Raw genomic sequence first — 21,776 nt, 5'->3', positions numbered from 1 at the left:
AAGTTTGAACAGTTCACAATAGACGAAAAGAGGTAATTACAGACTCTTTCGAAATGTAAGAACATTAAAGCTGTGTGGACCTTGTCTTTATTTACCTATTTTAATTGTTTTTTAGAAAGTGTAACTATTATTTTATGTGTCCCTGACGATTCTACTGAATCTTGTTTATATTGAATCTATTTTGTTGTACAAATAAAAAGTAAAACACAAAAACGTTCCATGTGTGTGCTTCCGTAAAAATAAAATGACATCAAGGGCACTATACGTAGAGGTGCTACGTAGTAAAAATAAAATCTCTACGCGGGCGCTATACGTAGAGGTGTGAAGCCTGCTCCACAGAAGAACTAAATCAAGAGGTGTTAAAGAAGTCGAGATCTCGCCATGAGAGGGGAAGCATCTCAGAAAAATCGGGTGCAGTCGGTTCCACGCCTTTTACTAGAGCGCTCGGCCGGGTTATCCTTGAGAGCAGCTTTTCAGCACTTGTAGTCCGACTTTGTGACGCGTGGAAGCAACTGCACCTCCTTTTTCTGAGATGCTTCCTCTCACTTGGTGAAATATTCACATCTTTGGCCCTCTGAATATAGTTCTTCTGTTAAGCAGGCTTCAGACTCTGCCTATAGTGTCCGCGTAGAGATTTTATTTTTACAGGAAGACGCATTCCGAAATGTAACTCTCCAGTTTAAGAAAAGCTTGAATGCCATATTTTATACAACGCAAACAGTATTCTAATTGCAGACTGCAGATCTGTGCAGCAATCGTACTCGATTTAACTGTGATTCTGAAATACTTCTAGTAAAGATATTCAGGTTTCCTTGAACCTTTAATTAAAAAAGACTTCGCTTCCAATCTCCGATGTCGCTGTAAACTCGGACGTGATGTTCCGCAGATGTGCAGTGTGCTTTTCTCTCCTCACTGCGTGTTCTGTACTCTACTGTGATTTCATTTAGATTATCTACGTGGAGTGCAGTGACAAGATCGCCTTGAACATTTTTGGTTTGTGAAAGGAAAAACTAAAGAAAATACAAGTGATAAACATTTAAAATAACCACAGTACAGCTAGAAGAAGAAAGATAAAAGATGATTTCTAATGACATTCACAACATATTTAATTAAAGCACAAATGCCTGAACAGGGACTTGAACCCTGGACTCTCAGATTGAAAGTCTGAGGCCCTACCGACTGAGCTATCCGGGCTCCAGAAGATAGTCGACACTATCGGGATCCTCACAAGTCACATGTCTCTTCTTGTGCCGAAGCGCAGTCATACAGTACCTGACCCGTCTGGAATGTCTACTGACAGACTTTATCCAGAAGCGACGGCACCACTCCCAGTAGAATGAGAGAGAAATACAGTACGACATGAGGAGTAAAGGGGCTCCCACAATTCATCTTTCCTCACATTACACATTTTTTCACTAACATTTTGACCTTTTCACAATCAGATTTTTTCACATTTAATAAGATCTTTTAATCAACAACATTTAAGAAAGAAAACAAATGGAACATTTTTTGGAACAATAAACAACAAAAAACTTTCAATGCCTTGGTTGTATACGTGTGCACACCCTTTATAAAGGGGGTTGCAACTGTGCTGAAATTTAACCAGTCACATTCCAGATCATGTACAAAGGTTATTTGCCTTTGCCAGACATCAATTGTATTGATTCTGATTAGTTCTCATTTATATCAGCTGATCTCATATAACCAACCGATCTGGGAGAACAAACGTTCAAACTGCACAGCGGAACATGAAAAGAAATCCGACTGCTGGTTGTCAGCAAAGAATGTTGTTACAAATTATCCACCGAGCTGTTTTATGTATCCGGCCACCTCTTTCCTTCCTACTTTGCAGTGAGCACAATTCTTTCCGTTTCTTCTCTTGTATGTTCTTTTCTATTGTACTGTCCCTTTCCCCCATGTGGAGATGGATTCACAACCGAAACCCTGTTTTCACCCTGTGTTTCTGCAGGGTCAGTCTGTATGAGGAGTGGGTGTTCCACAGCTCCAGTGGTGCAATTGGTCAGCGTGTGGTACTTATACGGCAGTACACAGCAGAGCTATGCCGAGGTTGTGAGTTCAAACCTCACCTGGAGCAGTATGGCCTGTGTCTTTAGCTACTGAAAGCAACTGACGAGTTTAGGTGCTGGAGATGAGGTTTAAATTAATTTGAAAGAAACAAGTAAAGGTTTATTCTATATCACACCCAAAGAAGGCTCCACTGCTGAAACATTGTTTCCTGCTCGTTTCAGCATGGAATAAGTAGTTGCAAGAAAATCAGCCGCCTGAATAGGGACCCTGAGATGAAAAGTTCGATATTCTACTGACTGGGCTATTCCCATCTACTCAGTTTCTTTCTGAAACACCGTTTTTCCAGAAATACTTACAATTTGTGAAATTTGAAATACAATCTTGCTTAAAAATGTAGATTATTTTTTCCCAAAAACCGTAAATGGAGAAAACCGACCCGTTTGAGTCTCTGTGGTACAATCGCTTAGTGTGGTCAGGTTGGGACTAAAATGATAGTAAGTTGCTGGTTCAAGCACAACCTGGCATGCCTTTCTCACTGATCCAACATGAACATCATCTAGGGAAGAAGTGGCATGTAATGTTTAATACATTATTGACTTTATTGATAATTGGAGGGAATGCAAATGCTTCGCATGTATCGAATTACAGCACGTAACAACTGAGTACCTGAGTCGATATCACTGGGCATTTCCAATAATGACCAACATCAGCAACTTCCAGGAAAATAAGATTCACACACGGAGTTTTATCTTGGAATGGAGGGCGGAAGAATTAATTTATACTCCCGTTGCATCTTGAGCTAAACTATTTTAAAAATATGACGTAGATTTGTTCAAGACACTTGTAATCACTTGTAGAGAGTTTTCATGAAGGCTTACGTCGGCTACCTCTCCACTGTTAATTGACAGGACATTTGAAGAAACTGTTCTCATACAACCAACATACTAATGACACATCCTAATAAACATGAAGGGAAATCCGTGTAGTGAATCACATAAAACTGTCACTACACATGATTGAGTCCACATGAGTGTGGCACCTTAGAGCACTCAGCCATCCTGATGAGCAGTGGAGGTTGGTGTGTTGAATGCACCTGATGCTTTATCGACTCAAAAGCACGGCAGATTGTACTAGAACAACAGGATTATTAACCACTACCGATAGTTCTTTTCTTCTTATTACAGAGATTTCTACATTGCAAGACAATTGACAACTTAGGTAAAGCAAAGTTATGATAAAACAAAACAGGCACAGAGAGGGCTCGAACCCTCAATCACCAGTTTATAAGGATAACATCAAGGATAACACGTTTTTAATATATAAAAAAATATATATGTTTGTGTACACATTGCAATGAGAAGAGGAATAAAAAAATGATTATTATTGTTGTTCAAATGAATTCTATTGAAACTGATTAAATCGCACGGAGGCAACAACAACAAATCCGTAATTCTTAACAAGGAGATATTTGGCAGCAGTGGGATTCCAACTTACGGCCCCGTAGAGACAGAGCTTTAATTCAGCTCCTTAGAGCACTTGGCCGGGTTACCCTTTAGAGCAGCTTTTTAGCACTTGTAGTCTGACTTTGTGGTGTTATGACACATGGAAGTGACTGCACCTCCTTTTTCTAAGATGCTTCCTCTCACTTGGTGAAATATTCACTTCTTTGGCCCTCTGAATATAGTTCTTCTGTGGAGCAGGCTTCAGACTCTGCTTATAGCACCCTTATAGTTATTTTATTTTTACAGGAAGACGCATTCTAAAACATATCTCCTGTTTTAGAAAAATTTTGAACGGCGTATTTTACACAACGTACAAACAGTATTCTAATTGCAGACTGCAGATCTGTGCATCATCGTACTACCAAAGGTATTCAGGTTTCCTTGAACCTTTAATAAAAACACGCCTTAGCTTCCAATTTCTGATGACATTGTAAACTCGAACATGATGTTCAGCATATGTGCAGTGTTCCTTTCTTCTTGGCGTATTCATGAGCTCCTCACTGCGTGTACTTTTCTCGACTGTGATTTCATTTAGATTATCTACATGGAGTGCAGTAGAAAGATCACCTTGAACATTTTCGGTTTGTGAAAGGAAACGCTAAAGAAAATAAAAGAACATTTAAAATAACCACAGTACAGATTTATAATGACATTCACAATAGATTTAAAGAAGCACAACCTGCCAAACAGGGACTTGAGTCCTGGACGTTCAGATTAAAAGCCTGATGTGCTACCAATCAAGCTATCCAGGATCTGGAACAAAACGCTGTGTTTTTTTCTTTTTTTCAGCATGGAATAAACATATTACTTGATCAATTGTATTGATTCTGATTAGTTCAGTTGGGTAGCTGCGTCAGCATGCCTAGGCTGCAAAGGAACAAGTAATAGGTTTATTCCATGCTGAAAAAAAGAAGAAAGAGAACACAACGTTTCGGCCGTGGAGCCTTCTTCAGGTGTGAGAGAGACAGTGCAGTAGGCAAAGGTAAAGTAGCGGGAGAACAGAGGAGTGAGAGGCGGGAGCAGGGGACAGAAAGAGAGCCCAATCAAGAGGTGTGAAGTCAGAATGGGTGCAGAGAGGTGTGAAATGAAACTTCCAATGAATCGAGAAAATTAAAAATAACAGTAGTCTGTCGTTAAGAGAAGGGAGAATGTGTGATCCTAGCTGCAGAATAATTTTGGTTTCGGTGGTCTTTCTGATGTATGAGTTCGGAAAACCGTCTTTGAGAACACAGACGGAGAGATTAGAGTGGTCGTGGCCATCAGAGGTGAAATGAGAAACAACGGGCTTGGAGAGATCTTTAATTTTCACAGCCCTGACATGTTCTCTGAAGCGGTCTCCGAGTCTCCTTCCTGTTTCTCCAATGTAGATGGCTGGGCATTCACTGCAGGAGATACAGTAAATAAGGTTGCTGGAGGTACAAGATGCTGTCTGGGTGATCCGGAATTGTCCTGAGGGGCCTTGAATGAGTGTGGTGGTGGATGTGTACTTACAGGTGATACAGCGAGCTCTGTTGCAAGGGAAAGTGCCTGGTGTGGATGGTTGTTGGGGACGATCAAGGGAGCTGTGAACAAGGAGGTTACGCAGATTAGGTGGTCGGCGATATGAGATGACAGGGCGATCAGAAAAGAGGGCCCCAACAGAGGGATCATCCTGTAGGATGGAAAAGTTGTGGTTAATGGTCCTGGGGATAGGAAGTGTGTTAGGGTGGTAAGGAAGCACCAAAGGAATGCGGTTGCTACGGCGGGAGTTCCTGATTGGGTTGATGGTCCAGGGGGTGTTTTTGGCTCGGGCAAGGGCCCTGTCAATCACACTGCTGGGGTATCCTCTGTTGATGAAAAAGGAGTACATTTCGAGGGCTTGGTTCTCGAAATCAATGTCGTTGCTGCATAATCGTCGTAGCCTAAGGAACTGTGAAAAAGGAAGAGAGTTTTTAGTGTGGTTGGGGTGAAATGAGCTGTACAGGAGGTAGCTGTATGAATCCATGGGTTTGTAATAAACTGAAGTGGACAGTCGGGGGTAGTTGATGGAGAAGTTGATGTCTAGAAACGGAAGAGTAGTGGAAGATATGTTATAACCGTATATTTAAGGGACGGGTGGAAGTTGGTGAAATGGTGCAGGAAGAACTCAAGCTGATCGTTGGAGCATGTGGTGGCACCGACGCAGTCATCAATATATCATTTGTAGAGGTCAGGGACATAGCTAGTGTAGGAAGCGAAGAAGCGTTCTTCTTCCCAGCCGCGAAAAATATTGGCATAGCTGGGTCCCATTCTGGTGCCCATGGCAACTCCACTGACCTGTTGGCAAAAAAGATTATTGAAAGAGAATGCGTTCAGTGTGAGAACCAATTCTGCAAGGCGTACCAGGGTGTGGGTGGGTGGATCAAGCACTGTGCGTTTGTCCAGCGTGTGCTTGAGGGCTGTAAGGCCGTCATTATGGGGAATGACGGTGTACAGAGATGTGATGTCCATGGTAAAAATGTAGCATTCAGTACCCTGAAATTGGAAATCATTAAAAAGTTGGATCGTGTGGTTGGTGTCTTTGATGTATGAGGGAAGATATTCAACCAGCGGTCTCATGAGGCTGTCAAGAAAGGCTGAGATGTAAGTAGTTGGACAGTTACATGCTGATACGATGGGGCGTCCAGGGGTGTCCGGTTTGTGGATTTTGGGGAGGAGGTAAAATTGAGATACCTGTGGATGTTCCATGATGAGCCGGTTCGCCTCCTGGGGGAGCTCATTACTGCTGATAAGAAGAGGAATGGTGGATACCACTTCCTTTTGGTAGTCAGTGGTAGGGTCTTGTTGGAGAGGGAGGTAGGCAGAAGTGTCAGTTAGTTGTCTAGAGGCTTCAAAGATATATACATCCTTATGTCACACCACAACAGCGCCTCTTTTGTTCGCTGGTTTGATGACGATATCATCCCTGTTTTGGAGAGACTGGAGCGCCTGATTTTCTCCTTGGGTGAGGTTAGACCTATGTTTACTGGGTATAGAGAGTGCCTTGGGAGCTTGATTAGGGCATTGGTTGATGAAATAATCAACTGGTGGAAAACGGCCAGAGGGGGGAGTCCAACAGCTCTGTTTTGATTCTCATTAGTCCTATTTAATATTTAATATCAGCTGACCTCATATAACCAACCAGTTGGGGAGAACGAACGTTCAAACTACAGAGCACAACATGAAAAGAAATCTGTCTGCTGATTCACTCCAAAGAATGTCGTTACAAATTATCCACCGGCTGTTTTTACATGTCCGACCACCTCTTTCCTTCTTATATTGCAGTGAAAACAGTTCTTTCAGTTTTGTCTCTTGTATTTTCCTTCGTTTTTTACTGTTCCTTTCCCCCTTGTGGAGATGGATCCACAACCCAAACCCTGTTTTCACCCTGTGTTTCTGCAGCGTCAGTATGTTTGAGGAGAGGTGGTTACAGAGCTCCAGCGGCACAATGGGTCAGCGCGCCGTACTTATACAGCAGTGCACAGCGGAGTCATGCCAAGGTTGTGAGCTTGAACCTCACCTGGAGCAGTGTGGCCTCTGTTTTTACCTACTGAAAGCAACTGAGTTTAGGTGGAGATCAGGTCTAAATTAACATGAAAGAAACAAGTAAAAGTTTATTCCGTATCACATGTTGTGTTTCCTTCTCATTTCAGCATGAAATAAACCTTTACTTGTTCCTTTGTAGCCCATGCACGTTGACGCAGCTACCTACTTAAATTACCATCAGCTGTGATTACTGACGGTTGTTCTACTTTAAGTAATCAACAAAGAACACAGTGTGCTTCACTAGACTCCGGTCACCACATGATTAAAAGCAAGCAAGTATCTTTTCAAATTGACGTCAGCAAGGATTAGTGACCCCCAGTATTAGGCGTCCCCCTTGCTCAGGCGGTGGAGCATGTGATTCTTAATCTCAAGGTGGTGGGATCAAACCCCACATTGGGAGTTACAGGAACCTTTCTAATCCTCAGGTAAGGTTGAGTGGTCAACCCAATTTAGAGGAAAGAAAGCTAACCTCTTCTTATTGTCTGCGAGAGAAAGATTAAGCGTCTGGATTTGGAATCTTCAGGGAAAGAAAACAAATCCTGTAATTTGCTGGTGTCTTGGCCCCTCTAGTAGTGACCAGCAGTCTTTGATCACATAGTATATTTCTCACTGCTGCTTCACACTTTCAATCTTCTCAACCGTTTGCAGCAGGTATGTGGTGAGATAAGCCTCTTGCATTCTTTATTTCCACCTTCCCAAATATTCACTTGGATTGGCAGAGCCAATGTATGCACTTGTCAGTGTCAAGAGCAAAGAGTATGTCGATGGGCAGTCTGGGAGACCTGCTAAACGAGATAAAAGGGAGAATATCCTGTCACTTCACACCTCGTGCAATTGTAAGCATAGATCAGTTTGTTGAGAGACTCTTTCCAGTTCGATTTCTGCTTTTCTGTTGTCAACATTTGCAGCAATGTCCAATTAAACCTTTCCACCTGCCCTTTCCCTTGTGGGTGGTAGAGTGTGGTTCTTGATCCTGCTGTGCGACTATATATCCTAAGCTGCATAAAGAGCTGGTTTTCAAATTCACCCCCTTGGTTGTGGTGAATTCGAGATGGAAGTCCAAACTTCATAGCAAAGTCATTGAAGAGACGGTCAGCGACAGTTTTTCCTGACTTAGAGATTGTAGCATAAGCCTGAGCAAACCTTGTAAAATGGTCAACAACTACAAGAATGTATTTGTATCCACCTTTGCATTTGTCTACATGGAAGAAGTCAACTGAAACAAGTTCAAATGGCTGTGTTGTTACAAAGCTCTTAAGTGGTGCTCTTGTCTCATGACTCGGCTTCTTCTGTTGAAGACAGCTGCAAGTTCTCAGCACATGGTGTTCAATATCTCTCTGCATATAAGGCCAGAAAAAGCAATCTCTTATCAGGTTTGCTGTTCAGTCAACACCTTGGTGCCCCATTTCATCAAGTAGCTCTTTCAGAACTATGCTCTTAAACTTCTCGGCCAACACCAAATGTGTTCTCTGAGTGTTTTGTCTACAAAGGATACCATCCTCATCCAATATCAGCTTATCCCATTCTCTGAAGAGGCACTTGGTTAAGAGACTTGCTGTCTGCAACTCTTGGAACAAAGGCTTTGATCCGAAACTGATGTAGTCAATAACCATATTTATGTTGCTGTCTTCTTTCTGAGCTTGCTGTATCTTTGATTTCGACAGTGGTGTAATGGATGTGTTCCCCAGAGTGAAATCTCCTGCTGCACACTGAACAGGTACTGTCATAGACCAAGGTATTTCTGAAGTCTGTTGTACTTCAATGGCTTGTACTGTTGCTCCCACAGAATTGGAAGATAACTTTTCTTTAAACTCTCTCATGGCTGTCTCTATGTCCACTGGCATCCTAGATAGGGAGTCAGCATCAACATTTTCTTTACCTGGGCGGTAGCAGATGGTGAAATGGAAGTCTGACAATTCAGCAACCCATCGGCACCCAGTGGCGTTAAGCTTCGCAGATGACAAAACATAGGTCAAGGGGTTATTGTCACTGAAGACTGTAAAAGTTGGAGCATAGTAAAGATAATCCCTACATTTTTCAGTGATCGCCCATTTTAAGGCGAGAAACTCCAGTTTTCCACTGTGAAGATGATAATTCTTCTCTGAAGCGGTCAACGTTCTCAAGCCATAGGCTATCACTCGCAACTTACCATTTTGCTTTTGGTATAATACAGCTCCTAAACCTTGGTTAGAGGCGTCAGTGTGGAGAATGAATGGCTGAGAGAAATCAGGGAATCCCAATACAGGTGGCTGAACCAGACAATTTATTAACCTCTGTAGTACTTGTTGATGCCCCTCCGTCCAGGTGATGGGTTGATGGAAGGGCACACTGTCTCTGTTCTTGCATGTCTTCCTTCTGCGATCTCTACTGGGTTGACTTGTCTCACTGTCAGGTGTATGCTTCAACAGGTCATACAGAGAACTGGGAATACGAGAGAAATATTTAATATACTGCCAATAGTAGCTGAGTAGGCCCATAATCTTTCTTAACTTGCCAACTGTACCAGGTCTTTTCTCTTTCAGAGCGGTTACTGCTACCGTGTCTGCCGGGTCCATTCGGCTTCCCAGTGCAGATAAAATTTTTCCCAAATAGCAAACTTCTGCTTTAAACAACTCACACTTGTGGGGTTTGAGCTTCACTCCATGAGTCTGCAGCCGCCGAAGCACTTTTCTCAAAGTGTCAACATGCTCATCAAAGGTCTTTGTAAAGACAAGGATGTCATCTAGGTAAGGCACATACACTTTGTCTCGCAACCCTTCAAGGCATTCCTCCATGCAGCAGGTGCATTCATGCAAGCCCCAGGGAGTTATGAAAGCTGTCAGCGGCCTGCTGACATTGGCCATAAAACCCTGGTGGTTGGCCTTTCCTTGATCGAGCAATGAGAACCAGGCATTACCTCCCAGGCTGTCCATAATGTCCTGCACTCTTGGGCTCGGTTGATGGTCAGGCAGTGTCTTTCTATTTAGGTTCCAATAGTCAACGCATAGCCACAAGCTACCATCTTTTTTTCTGACACACACTATTGGCGAGGTGTAAGGAGAAGTGGACTTCTCCATCCAACCCTGATCTAATAAATCATGCAAGTAATCTTTCATTTCTTGATACAATGGTTTTGGGACTGAGATGTAAGTGCGAGCAACAGGTTCACTGTCTTCTGAAGTTATGCTCAGCTGCAGGTTTGTGATACACCCAATATCATCATCTGTTTTCGAAAATGCATGGCACTCTTCTTGCAGCATCTGTTTGACTATTTGTTGCTGGTGTATGTCTAGGTGGCTCACATCAACAGTAGGGTCCCATGCGTCATCAGTGTTGTTTTCTTCTCTACCTTCCCTGGTTTGAAGCTGTGCTACGCAGGCTGGCCTAGTGCCTTCTTGTGCAGTGACCAGGAACACAGACTTAACTGGCTGTACTGTCCCAAGAGTGGTTTTTCTTGCCAGAATGATGTCATGGTCAGTTCTGTTCTGCACATCTATAGTGATGTAGGGACGGGTACCTCTCTTAGTCTTCCCTCAGTGATGGAATCTGTACATGGCACTGGATCTGCATAATGGTACGCTTCGGAACGTTCAGGCTCGCTTTTGTCATCCTCACCCAGTACTCACAGGGATTCTCAGAAATAACCAGATGAATGAAAGCTTGAATTTGATTTTTCTTGATGCTTGGAAATGCCAACCTTACTACATTGTATAGGTGTCCCTTACTTCTATCGTAAGATCTTCCCTTGTCAGTCTGCTTTATAATGTGCTCAATAACGTTGAACCCGATAACTGGATGGGACAAAAAGGCTACCTTGTAGAACAAGAAGAATAATGACTAGTTCTCTTGCGTTATTACCAAGTGACGCCAACTTGAATGAAATCTCAACCCATCCCAGATATGGCATATTCATCCCACTAGCAGCCACCAGTTGGTGTCAAGTGTGTCAGGGGACTCCATTATGTCAGAAACATCTCTCAAAGAAATCTCAGACAGGTATTTATTTTTCCACTGCTCATCTATAATACATACTTGGGAACCTGTGTCCCATAATGCTTCGCTCTCGTGTCCTTGTAAATAGCACTTCACGAGGCACAGTCTGCCAACCAGTGAGGTCACAGAGGAATGCTGATTAACTCGACATTGAGCAACTGCAACTGTACTGGAAGGACCCAAGTCTGTTCGTAGCTGAGCTTTACAACTGTTCCGGTGCTCTTTCCAGTGATCTGTCTGGCATTCTTTGAGCAATAGTACACAACTTTACATCTGGAACATCTGGTAGTCGTTTTCTCTCTACTGCAGCTAGCATATTGGTTTGACACTTCTACAGCATTAGTTACTCCTTGTCCCGCGGGGGTAGCCTGTTCTCGTTTAAAGGAGCCTCTGTATGGTTTAGTTCCTCTGACCCTACAACCTGATGAAAAGTGTTCACTACTGCCGCAGCTGTAACAGTTTGAACAAGGATCCACTGCCCTTGTCTGTTGACAATGGAAGCACTGTCTTGCTCGTACTGGGTGGAGCTGTCTTGGCAGGGCTAAATAATTCCGTGGTTCAGCATAGTGTGATGGTTGAACTGCATACTATGGTGGTGGTGTGTACTACTGAGATGGCACCGTATATCGTTGCTGAGCGCTGCTATATTTGAGTTTTTGCCAGGTATGGCTGCTCTACTGTGTATTGCTGTGGTTTCCCCGGGAAGTACAGTGGTGCCGGACACTGCTGGAGCTGTACTGAACACGGTGGTGAGCATAAATACGACTACGATTGTATTTGTTGATGCAAACCTCTGTCAATTATGTGACCTTGCAGCCCTGATTGCTGCTCTTGTTCCATACTCCCTTTGCTACTCATATCTCTCTGTGTATGGACTCCACAACTGTTCCTGCATTGGCTGGTAACCAGGTTCTGGATATTGTGACTGCTGCTGGGCTGCTGCAATTGTATGTTTTTCACTTTACTTTAAACTATACAGCATTTTTGAGGCGCTGACCCAGACTGCTGTGTTGTAATAGTCTCTTTGATCTGTGCAATGTCTTCCCCAAGGTTTTTCAGTTGTGACCACATGTCTTGTTTTGTCTGTTTAATTTGGCATTTAATTTGGCATGTTCTACTGGATGTTCATCTAATTGCGCTGGGTTAACAGTTAACAGTGACAGTACGATCAGGTCCATATCAATATCGCGAGACCACGTTAGTATTTCTTTAAAAATGTAACGTTCACTAGCAATATAAATGTGATTGCACTTTGGTTATTAATATAAAAAAACACTAATAAATATAGAAAACCAGGAACAGTGAAATAAACTAAGGCTATTACTGAACATGAACTAAATTGCTAATCACTAAAACATTCACATTTAACATACCAAATACATGGCCTTTATGCTAACCACGACGATTCGCGCTACTAACTTTGTTCTAATAACTCTATATAACTTAACAAATACACTCAACTAAGACCGGAAAATACTTTTGTCATAATAAGAAATCATTGATAATGTTTCTGCAAATAATCGTGTTTTATACACTTTTTACCTGAAGAGGGAAATGATTTAATAATCAGTCACTCCACTCATTGTTTGCTCATCAGTGGCTTTTAGTGTGAATGAGGAAAGGCAACGGAGCTCCCTCTCACTGTTTCACAGACATAAGTAGAAAATTATCGGTTAAAACTGTAGACTCTACGGGTAGATAACAGATAAAAAGATTGAACGAAATAACATCCCAGTGAAAACTATACGAAATAACAGTGTCCATTACAACCCATTACATGAACGCGGTATGCATTTTACTTTTAAGTGTACCTATTTTAACAGCTGTGTAACTTTTAATAAACACAGTATCGCGTATTCCATTATCCACAAGCAATGTCTGTTACTTTCAATCAGGTTAGAATGCATTTTTTTTACTTATCGTACTTTTGAGCACATGTTCTGTGGCATTGTGTGCTGTACTGTTCTTTCTCGCCTCACCAGGGTTATGAGGTGGAAGGCAGAAGGTTATTAAGTTGTTTGACTTCTTTTCTTGACTTAGCATTGCTAAACGACATTGGTATGAATTCCGTTTCCATATTCTCATAACCTACTGCCATTTATTTAGCAGTAGCCATGTCACCCTGCAACTCACAACTGGCAACCCACTGAAGCTCAGCAGGTGTGAGTCTGGCCAGTACCTGGATGGGAGACCTCCTGGGGGAAAACTAAGGTTGCTGCTGGAAGTGGTGTTAGTGGGACCAGCAGGGGGCGCTCACCCTGCAGTCCATGTGGGTCCTAATGCCCCAGGATAGTGACGGGGACACTATACTGTAAACAGGCGCCGTCCTTCAGATGAGATGTAAAAGCGAGGTCCTGACTCTCTGTGGTCATTAAAAATCCCAGGGCCTTTCTTGAAAAAGAGTAGGGGTGGCCAAATTTCCCATTGGCCCTTACCAATCATGGCCTCCTAATAATTCCCATCTATGAATTGGTGTCCTTGCTCTTCTCCCCACAGATAGCTGAGTGAGTGTGGGGTGAGTGTTCTGGTGCACTAGGGCTGCTGTTGCATCATCCAGGTGGATGTTGCACATTGGTGGTGGTGGAGGGGAGTCCCCATTACCTGTAAAGCACTTTGAGTGGAGTGTCCAGAAAGTGTAAGCAATTATTATTATTCTGCTTTATTTCAATCTTAATACAAAACTTTTGTTTTCATGTTCCCTTTACCATCTTTTCTTTAGTCCTTATAATAGTCTTCCTTAAGTGGTCTAGAACCGACCCTGTTTTATCTGGACTAGATACCATCTCCAGATCTATCAGTGCTGCCAGCACACTTACAAGTACCCTTGTGAAGAAGTCAGTGAATATGAGTCTGGTGTTAGCATACAGGGCCAACTCCTCGCTTAACACTCAGCTCAGCAGTCACTGGTGATTTAACTGCTAGCACAACTGGTCTATACTCATATTATTAATAATATAATCTTAATAATATCATTAACCTTAGCTTCCTTAGGGGTGCCCACCCGGACTCAGAGGGAATCTTGCTGGCACAATATCGTCTCTCAGCTCACCTTGTTCTGTTTAGGGACTTTGCCTCGCCCCAGGGGGAATGCGCCCTGGTTTAGAGCCCTGCCCCGAGCTCAGAGGAACCACGTCTTGTCTTGGTTTCGAAATCAAGCTCAGAGGAATCGAGTCTTGTCTTGGTTTAGGGATTTTGCCCTGAATCTCACAGAGACGTGTCCTTACTCTTTTCCCTATAAATGATTCTTTATATTCTCCGTTTCCGGTCCTTCCCTTACGGCAACCTAATATACTCACCCTGTGTGCCGTCTGGGAATTACCGGAGACCTGGAGAATCCTGTCGACTATGCCAACTGTTGTGAGAAATTCTTCATCAGAGAAGCAGGACACAGTCTTGTACAGATTCAGTTTTATTGAGCTCAATAAGTCCAACAAACGCACACTGGGTCTGCTCCACAGAACAGACAAACTGCAAGGGTTTCCAAGCTCTTATATATACAATCAAAAGAAAGTTTCACAATCTGAGTGCTTGTCCTGTTATTTGATAATTACTTAATTTGTAATTACTTCTTGTACTACTCTGTCCTACTCTGTCTTGCTCTAGGTTCTGTCCTTTGATATGCAGCAGACATTGGTCTGGTTTATCCTGTTTGTGGGTGTTGTTCCTGTCTTTTATTATGTAGCATTAAGCCACTGGGGCTGCTAAAGCAGGTCAGCTTTATGGCATCTTAGTTTAACTTTTGTTTGAGGCTTGATTAACAGACCCCATCAACACCTCTCACAGTGTGCTTAAGTGGTGATACTGTGATGCTGGATAAGTGAGATATAAACACGTCCCACTTCAGTTACAATGGACTTCACGGGGCTCTTAGGAAGGTTCAAAGCTTTGCCAATCTTTTTATAACCTTCTCCAGCTTTTCTCCTCCAAACAACTTTATCTCAAAGCTTCACAGGCAGCTCCTTGGTCCTCATGACAGCAGGACTGATCTGATCTGCTGTTTTAGTTGTGAGACCTTACAGTTAGTGATATTTATTGTGCAATTTATCGAGCAAGTGAACACCAGTGAATTTGAAAGGAACACAGGTGTACCTTGTTAACATAATTTAGTTTGACCTCAAAATAATTGACCCAAATTAGGTTGTTAAAAAAAAGGGAGTGAATACTTATCAATTAAGTAATTTTCCATTTTTATTTAATAGATGACTTCAGAACTATATTTAATTTCATTTTAACATTATAAACAATGGGGCATGAATACTTTCTGAAGGCACTGTATATGTTGCTTGTCTTGTTTAAAAAATAGTTTGCATTGAAAAAAGAACATAAAAATATGGAATTACTATTATGGAATTATTACTAATGGTGCCAAAATAAATTTTCTTATTAAAAGAGATTCATACAATATCTTGTTCTTTATTATTTACCCTTTATTGTATAAATATTTATTGTATTTGATATATATCCTCTCTGGGGAAAATACACTTTAGATTGTGCAACAAAGACTTTGAGCTTTTGTTTGTAGAATTTAATCAGATGTGTGACTTTTTTTTTTTCCTTAAGAGTGACAGTTAAGGATCTTAATCTGTTTTATACACATTCTGTGTATAACATGGTAAGTTAAAAGCTATTACACAATTACAAGCCTATCCAATGAGAACAGTCTTAATTGTAAAATTAAACAAGACTAAAATTAACATTCCAAGACTATAAGGAATTAAATTCAATTGACAATGAAATTTATTCAGTTTAGACCTAATTCATTTTAAAATTGAATAAAACTAAAAACATTTTATTATACACATAAATTAAACTCTGTGACAAGAGCTATTTCTATTTTAGTCAACCGTAAATAATAGTATAGTCATAATTTAATTGACCAGACGAACTCAAAAGTGGGTGAGTACAAAGTGACTGTGACTAATAGATATTTTAGGAACAAGTAAAGGTTTGTTCCATGCTGAAAAGAGAAGAAAATAAACGTTTCGGCTGTGGAGCCTTCTTCGGATGTCACATGCCTACTTGCACTGAAAGACATTTTAGTTGACTGATAACTGACCTGGTGACTAGATTGGTGTTTTTAAGTCACCTGACTGGAAAAAACATTCTAACTGCAGCTGAATGGTTACTCTCCTATGTGAATGTGCTGGTGTGATTGCAAGTGGCTTATCTGACTAAAACCATTCCCTCGCTGACTTCAGCTGAACGGTCTCTCTCCTGTGTGGATGCGCTGATGGGATTTTAAGTCACCTGACCGACTAAATCTCCTCCCACACTGACTGCACCTGACTGGTTTCTCTCCTCTGTGAATGTGCTGGTGCCTTTTTAAATCATGTGATTCTCTAAAACTCTTTCCACACTGATTGCAGCTGAATGGTCTCTCTCCTGTGTGAATGTGCTGATGTCGTTTTAAGAGATGCAAGTAACTAAAACTCTTCCCACACTGACTGCAGCTGAATGGTCTCTCTCCTGTGTGAATGCGCTGGTGGGTTTTTAAGTCACCTGACCGAATAAAACTCTTCCCACACTGACAGCAGCTGAATGGTCTCTCTCCTGTGTGAATGCGCTGGTGCCTTTTTAAGTCACCTGACCAACTAAAACTTTTCCCACACTGACTGCAGCTGAATGGTCTCTCTCCTGTGTGAATGCGCTGGTGGGTTTTTAAGTCACCTGACCGAATAAAACTTTTCCCACACTGACTGCAGCTGAATGGTCTCTCTCCTGTGTGAATGTGCTGGTGGGCTATTAAGCTACTTGAATGACTAAAACTCTTCCCACACTGACTGCAGCTGAACGGTCTCTCTCCTGTGTGAAGGTGCTGGTAGGGTTGTGAAATTCTAGACTGACAGAAACGCTGCTTCTCCCTGTGCCATAATGGCAGTTTGTCCACTCCATCTGAGCAAGGCCTTGAGTGATTCTTCCTCATCCTCTGATCGTGCTGGGGTCTCTTATTCTGCAAATGCTCCATGGAATGGCCTTGCTCTGTGTGCTGAAACTGAGCTGTGTTTTCTCCACCGTGACCTTCAGTGTGCTGCTCAGCAGTGTGAATCATCTGGGGCTCCTTCTCCAGCTCTCTGAAACTAAAACCGTCCAGTTCATTCAGTTGTTCCTCTCTTTGCCCAAGAACAGACATACTCTCCAGTTCATTAAAACTTTCAACAAGTTTCTCAGTAACCAGATTATTAAACCTGTGTGTAAAGTCATCAGATACTAAGGGATCATATGGTTGTTTGAGACTCTGCAATGACAGTCTCTCCACTTGAACAGAACAAGGCCTAATTATCAAGCCCTGTAGGAGCTGCTGTTGCTCCTCCCTGTACTGACTCTCCTCTCGGTGCTGTATCTCAGTACTGTTCTCTTCACCAGGGACATCAGTCTGCTGCTCTGCAGGGTCAATCAACTGGGGACCCATGTCCTGCTCTGTAAGATTAAACTCACCCAGTTCTTCTTTGTGCTCTTGTACAGAGATACAGCCCAGTTCATTACAACCTTGTGTAGTATTGTTTGTGTCCAGATTATTCATCTTCTCTGTAAAATCATCACATACTAAGAGTCCAGGTGTCTCACTCTCAGACTTCATCTGCATCATGGGCACAGAGTCCAGAACCTCAACAATCTGTCTGCTCTCTGTGTGCTGCTCACTGAGAGTCTTTTTCCCTTCTGGAGCAGTGAGCGCTGTCTCCTGCATCAGACTGGAGCCCCACTCCTCCGCACTGTGCTTCTGTTCAAGAGGAGCCCTTTCCCCAGCCTCAGAGAGAGCACGGGCCTCTGAGCCTGTAAACACAGAACAAGACAAAATCTTTATAATAATAATAAAAAACTTTATTTTATATAGTGCCTTTAAAGGTGGCTTCTGAAAGCATTTTACAGAATGCCAACACAAAATAAGCACGATGAGAACACATAGTTAGAGGAGACAGTAGATGGCGGTACTAAATACAGTAGGAGCAGAGGGGTAAAGAACAGTTCAATGAAGGGTCTTCTAAAGAAGAAGGTTTTGAGTCTGGATTTGAAGGAGTTTAGAGAAGGTGACTCTGTGATATCCTTGGGGAGAGAGTTCCAGAGCTTGGGGGCATAACAGGAGAAGGCCATGTCACACATTGATTGTAGACAGACTGGGGGACAGATAGGAGAACACAATTAGAAGAGCGAAGGTTGTGACGTGGGGAGTAGGGTGATAAACCAGACAGGTACTGAGACATGCAACTTGACAGGAAGCCAGTGCAAGGACTCCAGGATAGGAGTAATGTGAACACTTCTTCTAGACCTGGTCAGGATTCTGGCTGCCGAATTTTAGACATACTGAAGTTTGATCAATGTGGAGAGAGTAGAGCATTACAGTAGTCGATTCAAGATTAGACAACACTTTTCAGCCACAGTTAGTGATAACATAGGGCGTAGTGGAGCAATATTTTTGCTGCACATATGGGTCAAACGTCAAATATCATCCCTAAGTTTTTCAATATAGACTGAAGCTCAAGTATAAGATTATCTACAGATAGAGTTACAGCATTGGTTTTACAAAGTTGATGGGTGGTGCCAATAAGCATGACTTCAGTCTTGTCATAGTTAAGATGAAGGACATTTTGAGTCATCCAAGATTTTATATGGGAGATGCAACTAAATAGAATAGAGACAGACACATTAGCGTCAGGTTTGGTATGGATGTATATTTGAGTATCATCAGCATAGTAGTGATAGCTGAGGCCATGTTATCTAAAAAGCTTTAAACTACACACATGCATACAAGTACACTCACAATCAATTTGGGTTGTTTACACATAGCGGAATATGTGGGTATAAGGGGGTGTTCTGATTTAGCTTTGTCAGAAACCTAACTACCATGTAAAAAGTAAGTCTACTGTAATAATATCACAATCACATTACATTTACATTAACAGTGCACTGAGAGAGAGAGAGGGCTTTATACAGACACTGACAAACTGGAAATAAAAGCATATTAACACTGCATTGACAGAGGGGGGTAAATACAGACACTGGACATAACAGTACATCAACACTGCACTGAGAGAGAGGGGTGAATACAAACAGACTGACTGGACACTACAGAACATTAACAATGCAATCAGAGAAAGGGGTTAATACAGACAAATTGACTAACTGGACACTACAGTGCATTAACACTATACTGAGAGAGAGAGGTTAATACAGACACTGACTGGACACTACAGCACATTAACACTGCACTAAGTGAGAGGTTAATACAGACACTTTCTGGACACTACAGTACATTAACACTGCACCGAAAGAGAGGTTAATACAGGCAGGCTTAGTGGACACTACAGCAAATTAACACTGCACTAAGAAAGAGGGGTTAATAGAGACATGCTGACTGAACACTACAGCACATGAACACGCACATTAACAATGCACTGAGAGATAGAGGTGGGTTAACAGACAAAATGACTGCACACTACAGTACATTAACACTACACTGAGAGAGAGGTGTTAATAGATACATACTGACTGGACACTGCAGCATATTAGCACTGCACTGAAAGGGGTTAATACAGACATGCTGACTGGACACTCCAGTATATTAACACTGCACTGAGAGAGAGGGGTGGATACAGACAGACTACCTGGACACTACAGCACACAAACACTGCAATGAGAGACGGGTTAATACAGACACATTGACTGGACACTCCAGAATATTAACACTGCACTGAGAGAGAGGGGTGAATACAGACAGACTACCTGGACACTACAGTACTTTAACACTGCACTGAGAAAGAGGCATTTATACAGACACGGACAAACCTGAAATGACAGTACATTAACAATGCTCAGAGAGAGGGGGGTTAATACAGACACACTGACTGGACACTACAGCACATTAACACTGCACTAAGTGAGAGGTTAATACAGACACTTTCTGGACACTACAGTACATTAACACTGCACCGAAAGAGAGGTTAATACAGACAGGCTGAGTGGACACTACAGCAAATTAACACTGCACTAAGAGAGAGGGGTTAATAGAGACATGCTGACTGAACACTACAGCACATGAACACTGCACTGAGAGAGAGGGGTGAATACAGACAGACTGACTGGACACTACCATGTATTAACACTATACTGAAAGAGAGGGGTTAATACAGACACTGACTGGACACTACAGCACATTAACAATGCACTGAGAGAGAGAGGTGGGTTAACAGACAAACTGCTTGCACACTACAGTACATTAACACTACACTAAGACAGAGGGGTAAATACAGACACTGATTGGGTATAACAGTACATTAAAACTGCACTGAGAGAGAGGAGTTAATACAGACACTGACTGGACACTACAGTAAATTAACACAGCACTGAAAGAGACAGGAGTTAATACAGACACACTGACTGGCCAGTGCAGTGCATAAACAATGCACTTAGAGAGAGAGAGGGGTTAATACAGACACACTGAATTAATATTCCAGAGGAGTTAATACAGACACAGACCCTGGAGGACGGTAAAATCTAAACCAATCAAATTTTTTTTTATTTACACAATCATTAGTATACATATAAAATCTAGACCGATACAACGTGAAAACAATATTTATACATGTTGTTTTCTAATGACGTTGGATTACAAATTGATTCAGTGGAACAATTGTTGAATGTGAACGAGGTGTTTTCAGCATCGTAACCGGACAAAACAGTTCAGTTTCCAGTAAAGAATCCCGTTGCTACATCACACGTCTTTCCCACGTCACTCTGCATCTCTCCACTATATTCTCACCTCTTTCGGAAAGTTTATTTGATGGCAGTTTGATACTTTGTTAGAATGCGTACTGATAATGAGAATGTTCACTATTGTGAGATGTTTTCTTTAAAATAAAGTTTGTTATTTAAAAAATCTCACCAGTGAGTTAGTTATAGACACTGGTTTTTAACACACACACACTCTGACTTCATACAAGTCACCACACTGACCTGAGAGCTGCAGTTCTGTGTCCATTTCTTCTTTTATTTCTGCAGTGACTTCACAGGGAAGCGTGTGTCCAACACGATCTGTCTGTCCCTGATCTCCTCTTGTTCCCGTCTCCTTCTCCCACAGCTGCAGTCTCCACTTCAGGCTCTCGTTTTCCTTCTTCAGCTGCGCCATTTCACTCCCGACACTGTCCTCCACACACTGTGTGATTTTAAACACGGCCCGTCTCACCAGGATCTGGGAGACGCTGAGGAGTTTGTCTTGAAACTCGTCCTCAGAGTCAGAAATCCTGTTTCGGAAAACTTCTGAAACTTCATACACGATCGATTTGAGCAAAACCTGCATGAAAGAGTCAAGCTGGGTTTGCAGATTTAACAAGCACTCCGCCATCCTTCTTCAGAGTCGGTCAGAAACAAAGGCTGACTTCCGAAGTTTAAACAGAACAGCTTCTTTATTTTTACTCTTCACAGACTCTGTTGTCAGAGCTGTGCTCTGTTCAAGCATAAACACAGCCGACGAGACGTTACGTATGCAGAACCTGAAGTCATTTAACAAATTATCTAAAGAAAATGATTCACTCACCCACACGTGGGTGAAATACACGCAGTGTCGCGCAGTATGATGACGTCATTCGTTAGCGCGGCCGCGGCTTCAAGACAATCGAGAAGCGGAGCTGAGAAAGAGGAGTTTCTTCAGCCGGATATAAACTTCACTGCACCTCCTATCGCCACCTAGTGAAGAGGAGTGAATCACCTGCGACATGCGCCTTTCGTAACGAAACAGAT

General features: G+C 42.2%; 1 protein-coding gene and 2 non-coding genes across 3 annotated transcripts; 1 reads left to right on the top strand and 2 right to left on the bottom strand.

Annotated features, from left to right (window-relative positions):
* Positions 1–1,121: 1,121 nt before the first annotated feature.
* trnae-uuc (transfer RNA glutamic acid (anticodon UUC)) lies at positions 1,122–1,194 on the bottom strand. The gene has a single exon. It is a non-coding gene; the product is annotated as a tRNA-Glu (tRNA).
* Positions 1,195–2,001: 807 nt separating this feature from the next.
* trnai-uau (transfer RNA isoleucine (anticodon UAU)) lies at positions 2,002–2,095 on the top strand. The gene is made up of 2 exons: positions 2,002–2,039; positions 2,060–2,095. It is a non-coding gene; the product is annotated as a tRNA-Ile (tRNA).
* A 13,343-nt stretch (positions 2,096–15,438) lies between these two features.
* Positions 15,439–21,519, bottom strand: LOC138242793 (uncharacterized). The gene is made up of 2 exons (XM_069198344.1): positions 20,994–21,519; positions 15,439–17,816 (listed from the first exon to the last, which is right to left on the bottom strand). The coding sequence occupies exons 1-2, from the start codon at positions 21,379–21,381 to the stop codon at positions 16,240–16,242; spliced, it is 1,965 nt and encodes a 654-aa protein (XP_069054445.1). The 5' UTR covers positions 21,382–21,519; the 3' UTR covers positions 15,439–16,239.
* Between the last annotated feature and the right edge of the window lie 257 nt (positions 21,520–21,776).

This window comes from Lepisosteus oculatus, chromosome 14, assembly GCF_040954835.1.
Source record: "Lepisosteus oculatus isolate fLepOcu1 chromosome 14, fLepOcu1.hap2, whole genome shotgun sequence".
NCBI lineage: Eukaryota > Metazoa > Chordata > Actinopteri > Semionotiformes > Lepisosteidae > Lepisosteus > Lepisosteus oculatus.
Note: the sequence above shows the minus strand (reverse complement) of the source record. Positions and strands in the feature narration are given on the sequence as shown.

Coding starts and splice junctions, on each gene's coding strand:
- LOC138242793 (XM_069198344.1), bottom strand. CDS start 21,381: ATGGCGGAGTGCTTGTTAAATCTGCAAACCCAGCTTGACTCTTTCATG. Junction 17,817..20,993: donor CACAGAACTGCAGCTCTCAG/GTCAGTGTGGTG, acceptor CTGTGTTTACAG/GCTCAGAGGCCCGTGCTCTC.